Raw genomic sequence first — 20,358 nt, 5'->3', positions numbered from 1 at the left:
CAAAAGGATAAGTAGGCTCCCAGCCTGATTTGGCCTTGGGAGGATCTTACCCCATTGTCTGCAGACAAAGGCTAGCGAGCTAAATTTAATTCCCAAATCTGGCTAGTATAAATACTCCTGCACTTCCCAAAACATTCTTATGAATCACCAAGATTAATTAATTTCTTACTACACAATATATACACTTTATAATGTATTTAAATTCGTCAAGAGATTACAGCTTTACTTGTCAAAAGCTATGAGTCTTCTTTACCTTTAAGATGTGGTCAGGATGCTCTTTAGCAGAAGCAACAAACAAGTCATGTCCACAGACAACTCCCTCTGCGAGAAAATACTTGAACAGCAAATTGGAGTAAAGACCGTATTTATCTTCCTCTGTGAAAACAAGAACGGTTGGAATTTTTTCTTTTGTGTTAGATAAATCACCCACCTGTATTTTCACAACATTATGAAAGCCCTCTTCTGGTCTACCTCCTAGAGTATATAATGTACAACAGAGATAATAGGTAAAATATGATTCCAAAGCTTTAAAAATAATGCTTGATAATATTGTATTCCTAATTTTTCAAGCCAGAAAAATAGTTCTCAATCATGTATTTAATTCTAAGATCTGGATGGGATACAGCAATAGTGCTATCTTCCTAACAAAGTTTCCCAAAAGTATTAGCTAAGATGACCAAAATCATGGTTTAATGAGAAGGGGTTTTGTTCATTTGGGAGAACTATGTTAATGTTTATATTCTTAATGCTTAAAATACTAATCAAGTTGCTTAAAATATCTATTAATTGATGCTTTTCAAAATTTAATCATATTTGGCATGCTAAAGCTATATAAAGGTATAATTTCTTATAGAGACATTCTTACATCTTTACTGCTTTCAGAACTGTGAGAACTACAAAAATAGGCAAAACAAATGGATATATTGAAAAAATAGACAATTTGCAAGGCCATTTTTGAAAGCTAACCAGAGCAAAATCAGGAACACATTCAAAAGACACATGAACTTATAGTTTAAGAAGTGAGACAATACTTGTTAACAGACATTGTGAATACTAGCCTACTGAAATAAAAATACAAACTCCCACTGACTTCAGAAAGGCTGATATTTCCTTCAGCTTCTTTGTTGCAAGTTAAGTATCAGAAATTACCAGAATCAGAAAGTCTTAATAAGCTTCATACAATTAAAACTTATCATAACTCAAAACTATGGGGGAAGTGAATGAGTAAATAACAACTGAAATTTAAACCACCTCTGATTTTCTTTATTTTTAGAAAATATAAACAATAGCGATGTTAATGCTAGCAAAAACCATTCCTAACAATATAACTACCCGATTAATTGTCCAGTAAAATTTTAGATCATGCCCTTTGGAGCAACATATTTCTGACATTTATTTAGAAAAATATCTGAAATATTTTGTTTGGGAGAAAAGTAAATGCAACAACGCAAGTAAGGTTTCACTTTTTCATCTCTTAATCTGGCTGCTGAAAGATAACACACAGGGATGTTGTGGCAGAAAAATACAGAGAGATAGATTTTCTTTATACACAACGAACAAGACTCTTAATCCATTATTTGTGTGACTTGGAAACAATTTCCTCCCTATTATGAATCACATACAAAATATTAAAAGAAAAACCACAAAACCAGTAACAAAGCCTGAAAATAAGAAAGTTGTCATTCATATCTAACTTGTAAAAAATACTAAAGAAGGAAAACAAAAAGAATGTAACTTTGATATGTACCAGAATAGTATGTTTCGGAGCTTAAGAGTCAAAAAGAACCAATGAAGTGGAGTGGGAGGAAAGGAAGAAAGGAGATGTATATCCAAAAAGAAGAAAGAACATTAATAGCAATGGGGAAACTTAAGAAACAAATCACAGAAAAATAGCGTTGCACTGCTATGCTCCTGATATCATACACAAGTACTGACACTTTATATACACCACAAGTTTTCAAATTCACTGGGGAAGGAACAGTTCTCCCACAGATATTCCCCATCCTCCATGGGATATTGGGCAAAACAGAATTTATTTCCTGCTTTTTTTATTTCACTTTTAAATTTAGTATTTGGGATACTTTTTTTTTTAAAGTTAAAAGGTATACACTTAAAATTTAGAAAATTTATTTCTTTCATTTCTTTCTTCTTCCTTCTTCAGAATAATCCCTAAAGATATAACATCAAGATTACCTACTTCGTTGTTAAGGAGAAATACTTATTTAAAAGTTTCCCTTTCATTAAACCCAAGAAATGAACTAAAAGTGACTCTAAAGCAACATCTCGAGATAGAGAAAAATGCTCCATAACACAGTTGCTAAGACAGGAAATTACATAAAACTGCACATCCAAATAAGCCAAAGGGAATACAATAATTACAACACAATTGCTACTAGTACTAGCCATTGCTATATCCAGCTTATTGCAGAGTCTGAGGGTTTTAAGAACTCAGACTGTATTAATATAATTTACCTTTGATACTGTTAACATGCTTAGTAGGCCATATTAGCCTTCTGATATACTTCCGATAACACATTTATCTTTTTTAAAAGTAACAGTCCAATGAAAAATATGGACAGATCAGTACCGTGAAAAGTACAGTACTGACAAATGCTTACTGTTGACAGCACTGGGTTCCCTATTAAAACTTCAGCAGGACTGATTTCCAAAAGCATTACAGAATTACAAACTGCAACTTCTTTGAAAGTTTCGAGCTCTTAATTAAATATCACGTGCTTAAAAAGCCATTAATAGTGTTACTGAAAAATTGTTTTCCTAGTAACTGAGCTCCATACGTTGTGCTGTGACTGAGGACGTAGGTCCATGTATGAGACTAGGGTGGAGACAAGACTCAATTCAGATAAAACTGAAGCACTACAGTTGCAGAAGCAAAAAGTAGAACTGACACTGCCTAAAGTTTTGAAGAAGTATTACAGTCTTATTTTGTACATATAGTCTTTCGAGCCTGCTTAGATCTTAAACTGCTTCCCAGAAGCCGAAGTTCCCAGATTTCCCAGAAATCCCCATATGCAGAATAATTCTCCCTTATAAATGGAATCCAGGAACACATACAGCTCCTGCCCCCTAAACGCTGGCTCTCTCTAGTTATTTATGCTTTGGTTGCTTACTGCAATATAATTGGTATTATATTATTCACAGTATATTGACTTCCATGTGCTAATCTCCATCTATGAAGCTCTCAATTTAAGAACCAAAGCCCTCTAGAAAGCAAAAGTGACAGCATGATATCTTATTTTTTTTTATAAAAAATTGTCTGAGCTACCTGAAAGAAGCTGCCAAGCCTCCCATATAATCACATCACTGCAGCAGATGTCAGTGGAGGGAGACAATTTTGTTAGACCTCCCTTCCTTTGAACAAAAAAGGAAAAGGAACACTAGACAGGCGGTCTGGAAGGATCCTCAGTTGTAACATTTACTTCATCTTTGGTGATCAAAAATCTTGATTTTTTTATCTACAGGTTAAAATTCACCATCATTTGAGGCACAGAAACACTAAGTTGTATTGCATATGGACAGGACTTAACTGACAAAGGTTAAGGAGTATCAGGGAGTGTGAGCGGGAGATAGATTGGTGGAGCCACACCCTACCATCCCTGAGGCAAAGGCAGCAGATGGAGGCTCCACAAAAAGCAGAGGATCCCCTGCCCTCTTGCCACCAGGCAGAAGGAGGGGACCTAAGTGACAGGGGGGAATGGAAACAGGTCCCTGCTCAGGGTGCCAGGCGAACCCCGGCCCAGCCTCCCTCACCTTCCCAGTTGCCCTTACTCAACAGATATGGGGCCCTGGAACTTGAGGGCCAGGCAAATGAGGATGTAGATGAAGGTCCATCCAGGGGGTTGCCTAGGGTGAGGCAGTCAGCCCCACGCATTATGACTGCCTCTGCTAAGATAAAAAAAGGAGGGTAATTGTCATAGGTGATTCCCTTCTGAGGGGAACAGAGGGCCCAATATGCCGACCGGACCCGTCCCACAGGGAAGTCTGCTGCCTCCCTGAGGCCCGGGTCAGAGACATTACTAGGAAACTCCCTGGTCTGGTACGGCCTTCCGACTACTACCCGCTGTTGGTTATACAGGCTGGCAGCGATGAGGTTGCAGAGAGAAGTCCAGAAGCGATCAAAAGGGACTTCAGGGCACTGGGGCGACTGGTTGAAGGATCAGGAGCACAGGTAGTGTTTTCCTCAATCCCTACAGTGGCAGGGAAGGATACTGAAAGGAGCAGGAAAACACACCTGATCAACCCGTGGCTCAGGGGCTGGTGCCATTGGCGGAATTTTGGCTTTTTTGATCATGGGGAGGGTTACACAGCACCAGGCCTGCTGGCGACAGATGGAGTTCAGCTGTCTCACAGGGGGAAAAGGATTCTTGCTTATGAATTGGCGGGGCTCATCGAGAGAGCTTTAAACTAGGTTTGAAGGGGGAAGGGGATAAAACCAGGCTCACCTGAGATGAGCCTAGGGGTGGCATGCCAATGCTGGAGGTGAAATCGATAGCCCAGCTCAAGTGCATCTACACCAATGCATGCATCATGGGCGGCAAACAGGAGAAGCTGGAAGCCATTGTGCAGCAGGATAGATATGACTTAGTCGCCATCACAGAAACATGGTGGGGTGACTCCCACGATTGGAGTGCTGCAATGGATGGCTATAGACTCTTCAGAAGGGACAGGCGAGGAAGGAGAGGCGGTGGGGTGGCTCTGTATGTTAGGGAGTGTTTTGATTGTCTAGAGTTCAACAATTGTGATGACGATATGGTCGAGTGTTTATGGGTAAGGATGAGGGGGAAGGCCAAGAAGGCAGATATCCTGCTGGGAATCTGTTATAGACCACCCAACCAGGATGGAGAGGTGGATGAAGCATTCTACAAGCAGCTGGCAGAAGTCTCTCAATCGCTAGCCCTTGTTCTCGTGGGGGACTTCAACTTCCCGGACGTCTGCTGGAAATACAACATGGCAGAGAGGAAACAGTCTAGGAGGTTCCTGGAGTGTGTGGAAGACAACTCACAGCTGGTAAGTGAGCCTACCAGGGGAGGTGCCTCGCTCAACCTGCTGTTTACTAACAGAGAAGGACTGGTGGGAGATGTGGTGGTCAGAGGCCATCTTGGGCTTAGTGACCATGAACTGATAGAATTCTCGATTCTTGGTGAAGTAAGGAGGGGGGCCAGCAAAACCACAACCATGGACTTCCGGAGGGCAGACTTTGGCCTGTTCAGGACACTGGTTGAGAGAGTCCCCTGGGAGACAGTCCTGAAGGGCAAAGGGGTCCAGGAAGGCTGGACGTTCTTCAAGAAGGAAGTCTTAAAGGCGCAGGAGCAGGCTGTCCCCATACGTCATAAGAAGAACGGGTGGGGAAGACGACCGGCCTGGCTGAACGGGGAGCTCTTGCTGGGACTCAGGAAAAAAAGGAGAGTTTACCGCTTGTGGAAGAAGGGGCAGGCAACTCAAGAAGAGTACAGGGATCTCGTTAGGTCATGTAGAGAGGAAATGAGAAAGGCAAAAGCCCAGCTAGAACGCAATCTGGCCGCTGTCGTTAGAGACAACAAAAAATGTTTTTACAAATATATTAATGACAAAAAGAGAGCCAAGGAGAATCTCCATCCTTTACTGGATGCGGGGGGGGGGGGGGGGGGGAATATTGTCACCGAGGATGAGGAAAAGGCTGAGGTACTTAATGCTTTCTTTGCCTCAGTCTTTAATAGTCAGACCAGTTATCCTCAGGGTACTCAGCCCCCTGAGCTGGAAGACAGGGATGGCGAGCAGGATGAACCCCCCGTAATCCAAGAGGAAGCAGTCGATGACCTGCTACGCCACCTGGACACTCACAAGTCTATGGGGCCAGATGGGATCCACCCAAGAGCGCTGAGGGAGCTGGCGGAGGAGCTCACCAAGCCACTCTCCAGCATTTATCAGCAGTCCTGGTTAACGGGGGAGGTCCTGGATGACTGGAGGCTTGCCAATGTGACGCCCATCTACAAGAAGGGCCAGGAGGAGGATCCGGGGAACTACAGGCCTGTCAGCCTGACCTCGGTGCCGGGGAAGATTATGGAGCGGTTCATCTTGAGGGCGCTCACAAGGCATGTGCAGGACAACCAGGGCACCAGGCCCAGCCAGCACGGATTCATGAAAGGCAGGTCCTGCTTGACCAACCTGATCTCCTTCTATGACCAGGTGCCCCGCCTAGTGGATGAGGGAAAGGCTGTGGATGTGGTCTACCTGGACTTCAGGAAGGCCTTTGACACCGTCTCCCACAGCATTCTCCTCGAGAAGCTGGCGGCTCACAGCTTAGACAGGTGTACTCTGCGCTGGGCCAAAAACTGGCTGGACAGCCAGGCCCAGAGAGTTGTGGTGAATGGAGTTCAATCCAGTTGGCGGCCGGTCACGAGTGGTGTTCCCCAGGGCTCAGTTTTGGGGCCAGTCTTGTTCAATATCTTTATCAATGATCTGGATGAGGGGATCGAGTGCACCCTCAATAAGTTTGCAGACGACACCAAGTTGGGCAGGAGTGTTGATCTGCTCGAGGGTAGGAAGGCTCTGCAGAGGGACCTGGACAGGCTGGATCAATGGGCCGAGGCCAGCTGTATGAGATTCAACAAGGCCAAGTGCCGGGTCCTGCACTTGGGTCACAACAACCCCATGCAACGCTACAGGCTTGGGGAAGAGAGGCTGGAAAGCTGCCTGTCAGAAAAGGACCTGGGGGTGCTGGTTGACAGCCGACTGAATGTGAGCCGGCAGTGTGCCCAGGCGGCCAAGAAGGCCAATGGCATCCTGGCCTGTATCAGAAATAGTGTGGCCAGCAGGAGTAGGGAAGTGATCGTGCCCCTGGACTCGGCCCTGGTGAGGCCGCACCTCGAGTACTGTGTTCAGTTTTGGGCCTCTCACTACAAGAAGGACATCGAGGTGCTGGAGCGTGTCCAGAGAAGGGCAATGAAGCCGGTGAAGGGTCTGGAGAACAAGTCTTATGAGGAGTGGCTGAGGGAACTGGGACTGTTCAGTCTGGAGAAAAGGAGGCTGAGGGGAGACCTCATTGCTCTCTACAACTACCTGAAAGGAGGTTGTAGCGAGGTGGGGGTCGGTCTCTTCTCCCAAGTAACAAGCGATAAGATGAGAGGAAATGGCCTCAAGTTGCGCCAGGGGAGGTTTAGATTGGACATGAGGAAAAACTTCTTTACTAAAAGAGTGGTGAAACATTGGAACAGGCTGCCCAGGGAAGTGGTTGAGTTCCCCATCCCTGGAAGTATTTAAAAGATGTGTAGATGAGGCACTTAGGGACATGGTTTAGTGGGCATGGTGGTGTTGGGTCGACGGTTGGACTCGATGATCTTAGAGGTCTTTTCCAATCTTAATGATTCTATGATTCTATGACATTCAATGGAGTATAAGCCAGTATCAGGGCAACAAGAAAAGATTCTGTAGGTATGTCGGGGATAAAAGGAAGACTAGGGAAAATGTGGGCCCTCTCCGGAATGAAACGGGAGACCTGGTTACCTGGGATATGGAGAAGGCGGAGGTACTCAATGACTTTTTGCCTCAGTCTTCACCGGCGAGTGCTCAAGCCTCACCGCCCAAGCCACGGAAGGCAAAGGCGGGGACTGGGAGTATGAAGAGCCACCCACTGTGGGAGAACATCAGGTTCAAGACCATCTAAGGCACCCGAAGGTGCATGGGACCCAATGAGATCCATCTGCGGGTCCTGAAGAAACTGGCAGATGAATTTGCTAAGCCACTATCCATCACATTTGAGAAGTCGTGGCAGTCCGGTGAAGTTCCCACTGACTGGAGAAGGGGAAACAACCTCCATTTTTAAAAAGGGAAAAAAGGAAGACCCGGGGAACTACAGGCCAGTCAGTCTCACCTCTGTGCCTGGGAAGATCATGGAAGATCATAGCTTCCTCCTGGAAGCTATGCTAAGGCACACGGAGGAGAGGGAGGTGATTGGAGACAGCCACCATGGCTTCACCAAGGGCAAGTCCTGCCTGACTAACCTAGTGGCCTTCTATGATGGAGTGACTACATCAATAGACATGGGAAGGGCTACAGATGTCGTCTATCTGGACCTCTGTAAGGCCTTTGACACGGTCCCCCACAACGTCCTTCTCTCTAAACTGGAGAGGTATGGATTTGATGGGTGGACTGTTCAGTAAAGGGTGAGGAATTGGTTAGATGGTCACATCCAGAGGGTAGTGGTCAACAGCTCAATGTCCAGATGGAGGTTGGTGACGAGTGGCGTCCCACAGGGGTCCGTATTGGGACCGGTACTGTTTAATATCTTCATCAATGACACAGACAGTGGGATCGAGTGCACCCTCAGCAAGTTTGCAGATGACACCGAGCCGAGTGGTGCAGTCGACACGCCAGAGGGAAGGGATGCCATCCAGACGGACCTGGACAAGCTCGAGAAGTGGGCCTGTGTGAACCTCATGAGGTTTAACAAGGCCAAGGGCAAGGTCCTGCACCTGGATCAGGGCAACCCCCGGTATCAATACAGGCTGGGGGATGAAGGGATTGAGAGCAGCCCTGCCGAGAAGGACTTGGGGGTACTGGTGGATGAAAAGCTGGACATAAGCCGACAATGTGCGCTCGCAGCCCAGAAGGCCAATCATATCCTGGGCTGCATCCAAAGAAGCGTGGCCAGTAGGTCGAGGAAGGCAATTCTGCCCCTCGACTCTGCTCTGGTGAGACCCCATCTGGAGTACTGCGTCCAGCTCTGGAGTCCTCAGCACAAGAAAGACATGGACCTGTTGGAGCAGGTCCAGAGGAGGCCATGAAAATGATCACGGGGATGGAACACCTCTCCTATGAAGAAAGGCTGAGAGAGTTGGGGTTGTTCAGCTTAGAGAAGAGAAGGTTTTGGGGAGACCTTATTGCAGCCTATCAGTACTTAAAGGGGGCTTATAAAAAAGATGGCGTCAAACTCTTTAGCAGGGCCTGTGGCGACAGGACAAGGGGGAATGGCTTTAAACTAAAGGGGAGTAGGTATAGGCTAGATATAAGGAAGAACTGTTTTACACTGAGGGTGATGAAACACTGGCCCAGGTTGCCCACAGAGGTGGTGGATGCCCCATCCCTGGAAACATTCAAGGTCAGGTTGGATGGGGCTCTGAGCAACCTGATCTAGTTGAAGATGTCCCTGCCCACGGCAGGGGGGTTGGACTAGATGACCTTTAAAGGCCCTTCCAACCCAAACTATTCTATGATTCTATGATCTCATTTAGTCCAAGTGTTTTATGGTTTGTGTATGTGCCTGCAACTATACAGAGAGTCTTTCTGGATCATCATTTTTGATATTAATTATTCCTTAGACAGTAAACATGCTCAAGTGCCAAACATAACATGGAAACTCCATAAAGCATGGATAAATATAAGAAATCATACTCTGTGTTGATGATTATTTAACTAAAACTAAGAGGAAATAAGGCTGTAGTAGTTAAGAAGAATTTTTACTCAAATTTTATTTGAAATGCTGAAATGTTAGAACAAACTATAGACGTGAAGCAATGGGAAACAGGGATAGAAACCCTCTTACTGACCTATCCAAGATTATAATTCATTTTGTTGAGTGATAGACTTATTCGTAATATAACAGGACTAAAGAGGTTCTTACACTGCCATACCCTTCCAAAACATATTTGGCAAAACAATAAGGAATTTTCATTTTAGCAAATAAAAAATATTTACATTCAGTGTAAGGACACATCATTTTAGCATTAGCCTTTCCTTTAGTCTTCTTACATTGATTTTCATAACACTAAAGTTACAGTAAAAATACGAAATGAACTATTGGAGAGTGATCTAAATATAAAACACCTCATAGTCTGCTATAGTACTCTAAGGATTAAATGTGTCTCAGAAAGCCTTTACAAACAGTGTATCTTGAATTGTTAAAGTCAATGCATCTGTAAGAATCCCTCAGTTCTTCAATTTGTCACATAGAGGATGGCTTTTTATTGATTCATTTCTAGGTCACTAAACTTTTGTGGTACTCAAAAGATCTAAAGTGCACCCATATGGGGCTTTTTTGATAGCATCCATTGTACCCTGGCTTCAATAGTAACGTTACTATTCAAAACCATAGGAGTACAGCTTTCTTCTTGTAAATAAACAAACAAATCATTTAGCAGAGGTATTTCAGTAGCTCACTGATTACTTTCATAGATAAATTGAATGAAATACTTTGAAGTATATTTGCTTTCTGATAATGCTTCGACTTACTATTTTGATGGCTAGGATAAATTCTCAACTGTTACCTTTATTTTTCCAAATTACACCCACGTTCAAAAGAACTATCTCCATTCTATATGTGTAGGAACTAACACTTAAGTGCATTTTAGTCAGCCAAGATACTTAAGACAAGCCTGGCCCAAATCTTTATTCTTAGCCTCCATGCTAAAGAGCTGTCCCGTCAGCAGCCTTCATTGTGAACTTTACTTCTAGCTAATAAGGCACATAAACAAATAAGACTCTCGCAGCTGCAGACTCTTTTCTGGGTCCAGTCACTGCAAGTCACACAACAGTCCGCAGCTTTCTGATTCTTTTTGAACAAAGAGTGTTCTACAGCTAAGTAGCAGGTGAGTAACTACTGAAGCGTAAAACTATACAAGGAAAAGAGATTATTTACTTAGAAGTTATGCATATTGTCTCCAGGACAAAACCTCTTCTGATCCTACAGATAAGGACATAAATAAAATAGTTTATTGTGATCATTATCCATTGGTCTCTTTCTACAACAACATGCTTTCATGGCTGAAATAGTCATGGAGAAAAAGTAGTACTGTCAGTTTCAGTGCAATGAATTCCAACATATAACCATGTTGAAAACTAAGGATAAAGACCAATTCCTATTTATGGCTCTTTTCACCGCTAGACTGTATAGGCTACTGAACACATAAGAGACATTCTCAACACCTTTGTGCATGGACTGTCTGTAGCCACTACTCAGAGAAATCAGTGGGTCATGGAATTAGATACAAAATTTTAAGGCACTGGAGTTTAGCTAGAGCACACAAGAGAACAAGCAGGTATAAGTGAGGCACTGTAAATATATAATTTATATAAAAATCAAGGACAAAAATCTCATCTAATTATGGAAATTGATATGTAAATATATGGCCTTAAGAAAAAATCTCTAGCTATAAACGCTCCCGCTGCACAGAGGTATTCCTGTTCCAAGGGAGGGATGGAGGATAAACACTATGACTTGAAAAGGAACAAAAAGTCAGGAAGAAAATCCACCATAAGATAACAGATATGTATAGATCAAATTTATAATAGCTGACTTTTAAACATCAGTATACTAAACGGCACGAAGGTCTTTGAAAACTCCAGAGATAATTTGTAGTATAATTGCTTAAAATGATGAGAATTATAAGAGGAAAAAATAAGACTGCAACAATGTAATTTATAGATAGCTTGGTTTTTTTCCCCTGTACAAAGTCTAGACAGGTTGCCCTAAAGCTGCCAAAAGCCTGTCATAGTCTATCAGTATTGATCATTTTTTCACCAGATAGTTCTACAGTATGGTACTGTGACCTAAGGTGTGTCTTTCCGTAGCTATGAAACATCTCTCTGAATTGCTGCAGGTTATAAGATGTGATTATTTTAATAATCTGAAATTCCATTTAAAAGATACTTTACTAATGTCCACATTTACTAAGCTTGAGGGGATATACTCTGTGTCACTTGCATTTAATTAGCACATGCCAAAATGGAGTTGTCAAACATATAAGCTACAATATTTGGCATTTGGCCATACTTCAGGAAGGTGAATTCTGGTAACTTGTATTTTGTAGAATTATATTTAGCAAATCACTGTTTTGTACCTCTCCGGAGATTATCTTTTTCAACTTTAAAAAGGTGATAAATTCAATTATATTGACAATTGAAGAGAGCTCTTACCAGTCAGGTTAAATTGCATGTCTAGCAAAAATAATAGTAGCTAATTAAAGTAGCTGAAACTGCTTCAAGGCTCAGAACGTGCAAGTATAGACCTGCTTTTAACCAGACAACTTTAACTTTTAATAATTGACCTCAGCTACCAACAAAACCCCTCCTACCGATAATCTTTAAAACATTTAGCTGTCAATGACCTTGTCAAATCTAGAGCATCTTAAAGGTATGTAAGAATAGGTTCTCATAGGGTACCCAGGACAGACCTATTTGAGTGCACTGTAACTCACTATACAGAATGTGTTATATAAACAAGGCTTATATTTAAAAAACAAAATAACATCCTTCTGGAAACTCTTCCTGAGGCTGGCAAAACAGACATACAACAGGCTGGAGTACATTGGAGAGGGGAGGGGGAAAAGGAGTGTGCTTAATCAACAGCTGTACTACTTGTTTGTTTTGAAAGGGGAGATTCTTCTAGAAAGCTAATCTGGAGCAGTTCAAGATGAAACAACAAAACAAGTGGCCTCACATTCATATTGAACAAACTGTTTTGATAGTGTTCAAATTTCATTTCACGTAGAGTCAGAATGCTTGTTTTACCACTTCTTATAAACCCAGTACAGTAAGACCTTTTGAAATTAAAGTACTAGTTAAAATCCAAAACATTCTTGCTATACCAACAAAACCCAGGAAGTTTCAAATTCCTCTAGTAGCTAGGATCTTGCATGAGACTACCATGTGCCTCAACTCTCTAATTCTCATATAAATAACACACTGTCAAAAGAATATATTATAGAATTAAGTTCAACTGAAAATCATGATGCTCTTTATTATGAATTAAATTTTAAAAAATTGTGCACTTATATTTCAAACAATATTTTACAGTCTTATCAAGTAACCTGTGCCATTACTATATCTCCAGAACACAATAGTTAAAATAAATATTTTAATACCCTGAATCTACTATTATTTGGTTAAATTAACCAAGATAATGTGTCAAATAATGAAGATGAGCATTTAATTTGCAAAGGGAGCTAAGCTAACAGTAATGCAATTTATTCTTGCCTTAGAGAATGTTGAAGGAAGGGGGAAGAATTTAACCTTTTTATAACACTTGGAGTACAACGCAGAAAGATCTTCCTAGGAGGTTTATCACTGACAGCTTCAATCCTGTATAAAATTAAGCTTGCCTAGACTAATCTCATGACAGAATTTTTTTGTATATTGACAGGATATTCTAACAATGCAGTTACAATTCTTCCTGCACCAACTTTAAAAATTAGTCTAAACATTTTTAGACCAATGAGTCATGAATAAATATAGTTCTTACTTTAAGACTTTTTGTATATAATTGTATGTTTCAAAATAATATATGGTAACTTTTATTCGGGAAAAAAATTAGCTTTCAAATCTAAAAGAGAGATTCTCCTTCATGTTTCTGTGAAGCTAAGTTTAATATCAGATCACAAATAAACAACCAATGTGACGGATAAGTAAATTAAAACCCACCACTGAGTATTGCCAGCTATGCACTCAAGAGGAAGGGAAAAAAAAATCCAGGTAAAAATCCTATCATTTTCAAATCATTGAGTCTTGTCATCTCTTTCATTAGAACACAAAGCTCACTGCCTTTGTACTCGCTTCATCTGGTGCCATTAAGGTCAGGTCAAATGGATAGCTAACCCTATGCTCAACAGTAGCCAAAAGCAGATATTTAGGAAGAGGTAGTAAGAACTGAACAAGTAAATGTGATGCTTCACCCAAGCACTTGCTCAGACTCCCACCATTTGTAGCTCAAGGACTTCCATAGCCGGATTTAGTATCCACTAACCTAGAAATGCAAATGGCTTTCTCCTCCATCAAGCTGCCCAGTTTCCCTCTGAGACCATGATTTTTTTTTACATCCACAACACCCTATGGCGAAGTATTCCACCACTTAATTGCATACCATCTGAAGAACAACTTTCTTTTGTTTAATGACAATTTTCCAGCTAGTAGGTTCATTTGATGCCACCCAGTTCATCTACTGGAAGGGGCAGTGAATATTGTAATGGGAAGACAAAACAAAACTCATCTAGTTTCATAATCTCTGATCTGTGTAATATATGACAGGTTCTAACATTTTTTTCTTCTTCCTTTGTCCATAGCAAGATTGCAGCTCTTCTCAAACTGAGTGAGAAAAGCAAGATCTTCATTGAAAGCAGTAAGAGATAAAACTTCTATCATTTTTCCTGAATTCACAGAAATTTGGGTGAAATTTCATGAGAAAATTAAGCTTAACTGGCACTTTCTGCCTTGAAAAAGGCCATCTACTTTCTCTCCTAGTCCTCACTGTGCAGTCCTTCTTTCCCTTGTGCTAGCTCTGGTACTCATCTTGCATGTTAGTGAGCTGATTCAGGTCACTAAGCAGACAGAAAAGTCTCCACTCTTTAACTGGGTGAGTTTTCTGTCAACTTGGAGAGCTGAGAGTTGAAAAGCACTAGCACCAGCTCAAGGAACAACAAGATTGCACAGCCAAGAACGGGGAGAAGGATTTGGACAACTTCTTTCAGCAATAGTGAACTGCTGTATCAATTCAGTTTTCTCAAAAAATCTGAACTTAAATGGTAGCCATTACACAGATAGTGGCCTATATGGAATGAGGTAATGTCAGTTATTTTTTCTGGTAGGCAACTATTCAAGTTACTTAATCTGCACCACAATATACACTAATTTATACACTTTACAGAAAAATCAATATTTTCTAAGATTCAGTGAGACAACAACACCTGTCTCTAATGATGGATAAAATGTAGAAATAAAAACTAGCCTTAAAGTAACAACAAGCCATAATAAGAGCAATTACCTTGCTCACTGGCAAACAGAAAATGCTGTTCAGCCTCTAGTGCAGGTTCACGAGCCCTATACCAACAAAAGATAACATGAAGTAATCCCAATAGTGGCTAAAACAGATTTCAAGTAAGTTCTCCCCAAATCTCACTGTTAGGTTCTTTAGTGTTAAGACTAATTCAAAATATTACAACAATTCAAAATATTTTAACCAAAATTCTAGATACAAATGCAGACCAGTCTCCCAAGTGACAGCTGTCATTCCACCGTGAAAGTAAACATAGATAAAATGTTGGGACCACACTGTTTTCATCCCTTTCAGAAAATGACTGAAAATTACTGATTAAATCTTTCTTAAGGCTGAAAAGCCACACTCTGAACAGCTGCTAGCCTACTGGTGCCTATCACTAGAGACATGATGTTTTTGTCTTTGCATAAATTTCATGCCAATGAATTCTAAACGATATTACTAGAAATACTTTCAAGTGATCAGGAGACTAAACTTCTTGGAAGTAAAAAGCCTACTTCAGAACATCAAAAAAGATATAATGGGAAGGATGCAATGGTAATCTCTTAAGTTGTGGAGCTAGTTTGCGTTATAAACACCAAGAATGCATAGTAGAAATGAACACAAAGTATGGTTCCTAGCTTTGATTATGAGAATGCCATTTGAAATAGTGTCAGAAGCATTACTAAAGTGAAGATAAATGGCATGTCCTGCTTATCGTCTATCCACAAGTTCATTCTCTCATACAGAAAGTTTATTCAACATACCAGCTGCTACTTATAGCCTTCTTTTCTTCTGAGCTATAGTTCAGCGACTCCTCCAACAGCATTCAAAAATAAAAACTGTATTTGTATTTTCTAATCTTCCAGTTCCTTCTTTCCTTCACTGTCCTCTACCAGTTCTCATAAATACTAATGGTCCTAACACTTTATCAGCAACCTCTTAAAACACTCTGCAGGCGCCATCTATTTGAAATCACCCAAATCACCTAGGCATACATTAGTCTGCTTTTTCCCTAGGCAAAGCTGAAATCTAGTCACTGTTCTCAATTACGATAGTCATGAGATTTCAGCGCTCCTTCTGGGTGAAGATTAATACAAAAATTTTTACAGTTTTCCCCTTTCTCAATATCAACTATGACTAGCTTTTCCGCTTTGTCAAGTAACCAACCAATCCTCTTGGACTTCTCATAACTATTGAGGTACTTAAGAAAAATCTGTATTACTCTGGATAGTTCTTGCTAGTTGTATCTTACTCTGTACCTGAGTTTTTCAGATTTTGTCTCTACAGTCCCATTTTACAATTTTGCACTGATCCTCAACAACCTGTGAGGCATTCAAAAGCTCAGGATTTAGCCAAAATGGCGCCTTACTACACTTTCAATCTTCTGCAGTGAGAAACTGGCATTTTTATCTGTAATAACATCTTTTTTACTTTTATCTTCCAGATTTTACCTACCAATTTCAAATCTATTGACATTTGTCTCCCTGTAATCCACTGTTTTAACTTAAAATAATAAATTCATTTTTAAGGCTTTAATGCAGGATTTTTGGCACTTAATATGTAGGCACTCAGACATTGCTTGTCGTATCTCAAATAGCTTTGCAATGTGATACATGTTTTCATCACTCCTACAAATAAGGAAATTGAGGTATTTTACCTCTTATTCAGTGGGAGAAAACAATCACACAACTTTCTAGACTCCCAACAGTTCAGAGAATTGCAGTGACTAAAAGTGACTAAAAGCTAGATCTGTTGTCCCTAGGTTCCTAGTTCTCTGTTCCAGCAATTTGGTATTAAAAAGTAGTATTTAAATTGTTATACTGTTTTAAGATGTGAACACAGATTACAGATGCAGATGTTTTCCACATAACTACAGGTGTTTCTCTAATAACCTTTCATTTTTTTCCTGTAATATCAGTTCTTTTTGCTAGGAAAGTAACAAGCTTGAAAGTTTCTCATAAAAAAACATTAATCTGATAAACATTTAAAATAGGAAAAAAATCACATTTCTATCACCGTTCAGCCCTTACATCACTTTGAAGTAGTTTTGTATCCTTAGAACGCCAAGATTAATGAACTGATGTGACATATCAGATGGTACCTCCTTCAATTTCTCTTCTGTAACGACGATCATCTTTACTTATATGCTGAAACTGTGAGCACTTACAAGACTAACTTGTAAGAAGTTAGTCTTCCCTCGCAATTGTGTTTTTGGTGGCTATGCTTAAACTGAGGGGGCTGGGAAATGTTTCTTGCCTCTAAGGTCCAGTACGTACCCTGGGGATATGAAGACAAGATGTATGTGTACAATAGTCCTTTTCCCCTTTGCTACACTTTAAACAGAAAGGAAAGCTGGGCATCTTGGCTGCAATGGAGACATGGTACAGTCTACAAAGACAGTTTCAATGTAGTCTGCAAAGGGAGTTCTGTTGTAACCTATTTAATCATCTCAGTGTGCCTCATCCACATCCTGACAGAAAGCAGGCTTCCATCAGCTTTCTCTTAGTTGATTCTGGCAACCAAAAGATTAAAAAGATTCTGTATTTCACATCTTCCTCAGAAAGCCAAATTAAAAAAAAAAAAAAATCTTTGTCATGATAAACAGTCTGAATCTTACAGGAAATCAAGTCATTTAGATGATCTTCAGTAATTTGAATATTTTCCTAAAAAGTCCTGAAATTTGCTAAATGCCCTGCTTTCAAACAGAATTCTGCAGTGTTCTTCTTGGGGGCTCAAACCTGTCTAGAGGTAAGGTTTTGATCACCTCCAGTAATTCTTGAAATAGACAATAGTACACTCTGAAGGCTATCCAAAGTGAAGGGGCCTGAGAGTTATACTTTCTTAAAGTCTGAGTTTAAAAAACAATGAAAAGACAGGTTATTTGATAAATACATTACAACGAGCAAAACTTATCAGGATATGGCTTTAAGTATCTATATATTCTATACTAACCAATAAGAAGAAGGGTTCCAACAGCTACGCCTCCACCTGGAAACAAAACAAAATGAAGAATAAAGTAAGACTACATTTTAATACTATGTTAGAGAACAATTAAGTTTTCTTAGTTTATAAGTCAAAGAGAGGTGATAACGGGGAATTTAAAAATATAAAAGTGAACAACATTTTAATTACCTTTGCAATACTTCCTACAATTCTCTATTATGAAATAATTATACATTACATGTAATTATATATTACACATTACAATTACTTTCACAATATACTGTACTATCATCATTGTGGTAAAAAGATCCTGCAGAGCTCTACGCAACTACGCTCAAGTACTACTACAATGATGTATGGTCTGAGCCAGTGAATTTTTACTTGGATGACTCAAGCGAGTAAACATTCTTCAAATTAAATCTGTAATAATCACTACCAAGTGATATTCCTTTGTACCAAGAACCATGTATGTAAAGTGACCTATGAAGAGGCTAGCAAATTCCCACCCAGGTCAACCAGGCAAAATCCTGGCTCCACTGGTTTTTATCTTATTACTGAAAACAGACATGACAATAAGGCAGGTAAGACTTCACCCAATGAAACCTGGACTGACAGATCATAAACATCATAACACACACCTGAAAAAATATACTATTAAAGTCTTTTATAGTATGTCTTGGACATAAAAACAACTCTGAATGCAGCTGATTAAAATATTTGTTCAAAAATAAAAATACATTTTGACGGATTTATACATGGCCACTATTATTTTTCTTTTTGCTTAAACAATTACAATCAATGCTTATGTTCCAGTCACAGATGACTGAATGAATAATAGACAGAATAGAATACTCCCAATATGTTTTGATACACAGATTCTTATCCCATTGATCTCAACAGTGTGGAGGACCAGGAAAAAAAACCAACTATGAACTCCCATCCTGACTGCTTTATTTCCTCCTTGAAGAGACAGCAAGCATAATTATGTAACAGCAGTGTAAATGGCTGTCCCAAGAAGGAATTTTAACAAAGATGGTGAAAGAAGAATTCTTTTTTTTTTTAGGTGAAGAGTAAACTGTTTTATAATCTGCGTTCCAAGACTGAAAGTATTGGAATAACTTGAAATCAGATTACAAATATTTTATTGCACAATCATATAACACTGTGACAGGAAAGCTCAAAATTCCTGGAAGTGTTCTGATGGCCATATGTAACTAGCCTACTGCAGCGTTTTGCATGAAGGAAACTGAAGTATGTCTTCTGCAATTACATACTGCTTTAAAAGCAAGTTAGGAGCAAACTGAATCACATCAGCACAATATCCAAACCTCTTGATAAAAGAAGTCAGTTCTGGACTGCATAGATGGACTCTAGTGAACAGGATAATTCAGTCTATCAATTTAAGAGCTCATTAAACTTCACTTGAAATTGATTCCAATAGGGATTGGATCAACGTCTTAATCTTTAGCTCTGCTGGTGGGACTATGAATGTCTGTAGCACCTGTAATGTTGATATATGCCCAGAAGGAAGAGAAAACGCAAATTTCTCTCCCATAGGTCAAAAAGTGCTAATATTGTCACATAATAACACCTGAATTAAAACCACAACAGAATCACTTTGTCGTCATGTCCTCATGTACCACAATTTGAGCAGTACACCACAGTGCAAATGTTTAGTCAGCTACTAATTTCATAGTTGTAGTTCAACACATCACGGATTTTTTAAGCTATGCTCTTGAGTCAAGCTGTACAAATGCCTCAATATTTACGGCAAACTTATCAAGTTATCAAGCATTTCCCAGATATTTAAAAAAACCCCAACTATAAGTACTGTTTATTGGAAAGTTAGAATCACTCATGAAATCCCCATGTTCTAATCCACCAATTTTTGTTTCATTCTATTTGTTCATGAGATAAATGCAAATGAACCCAAAAGATGTACTATGAAAACAGCCATGAGTAATGTATTGCCTCATGGCAATAAGGACTTAAAATCTTGGTTATAAAAAGCTCACTTGTAGCCACCACAGAAGTAGTGTCTCTTCTGCTTTTAAATTGCTTGCACGAGAGAATTTGTTTGTCAAACAGTATGTCAGCACAGTCAAAATTCTCACGATATTTTCAGATCATTGATTGTACTGTCTCTTTCTACAAGCCAGAGTTGTAACATATGTGCACATATCCTGGTTGCTAAAGGCAAACTCAGGTCAGAGGATTGGCTTTACATTATCAGATGTAGTGAACAGTTTGTACAAGTGCATTCTATTACACGGAATGTAAAACTATTGCAGTCACCATGCTTACATATTCATATCACAATGAGCAATAGTAATAGTAAATTAAGCAAAAAACAGACAACAGGAAAAAGTAGCAGGAACATTGATAGAATCAAAAGGAAGAGGTAAAATCTTCAAGTTTCCTAAGAAAACTGCTGTGAACTTGTAATTCTTTCTTATTTTGCTATTGTAATTTTTCTTTGCCAGTAGTACATGTAAACAACTAAGCAAGACTCATAACTTTCCTCATTGCTACCTACAGCTATGAGATTTAAGACCTTAGGGACAGAAACACAACAAACTTTGCAACTTGAGAAGTGTCCCAATTGTTTTCAAAGCATATCTGTGACCTTTTTCAAGCAGCTTGCAACAAAACATTCAATCCCAAGCATGTGATGG

General features: G+C 39.9%; 1 protein-coding gene across 1 annotated transcript in view; it reads right to left on the bottom strand.

Annotated features, from left to right (window-relative positions):
• Positions 1-20,358, bottom strand: part of ELP4 (elongator acetyltransferase complex subunit 4) — a 159,098-nt gene that overhangs the window by 135,532 nt on the left and 3,208 nt on the right. The window contains exons 2-3 of the mRNA XM_076343502.1: positions 17,693-17,728; positions 254-375 (exon numbers count right to left, since the gene is read on the bottom strand). Of these exons, the coding sequence (XP_076199617.1) occupies positions 254-375; positions 17,693-17,728 (158 nt within the window). The remainder of the gene's footprint in view (positions 1-253; positions 376-17,692; positions 17,729-20,358) is intronic.

The sequence above is a fragment of the Aptenodytes patagonicus genome, chromosome 7 (genome assembly GCF_965638725.1).
Source record: "Aptenodytes patagonicus chromosome 7, bAptPat1.pri.cur, whole genome shotgun sequence".
NCBI lineage: Eukaryota > Metazoa > Chordata > Aves > Sphenisciformes > Spheniscidae > Aptenodytes > Aptenodytes patagonicus.
This window is presented reverse-complemented; position numbering and strand designations above follow the sequence as displayed.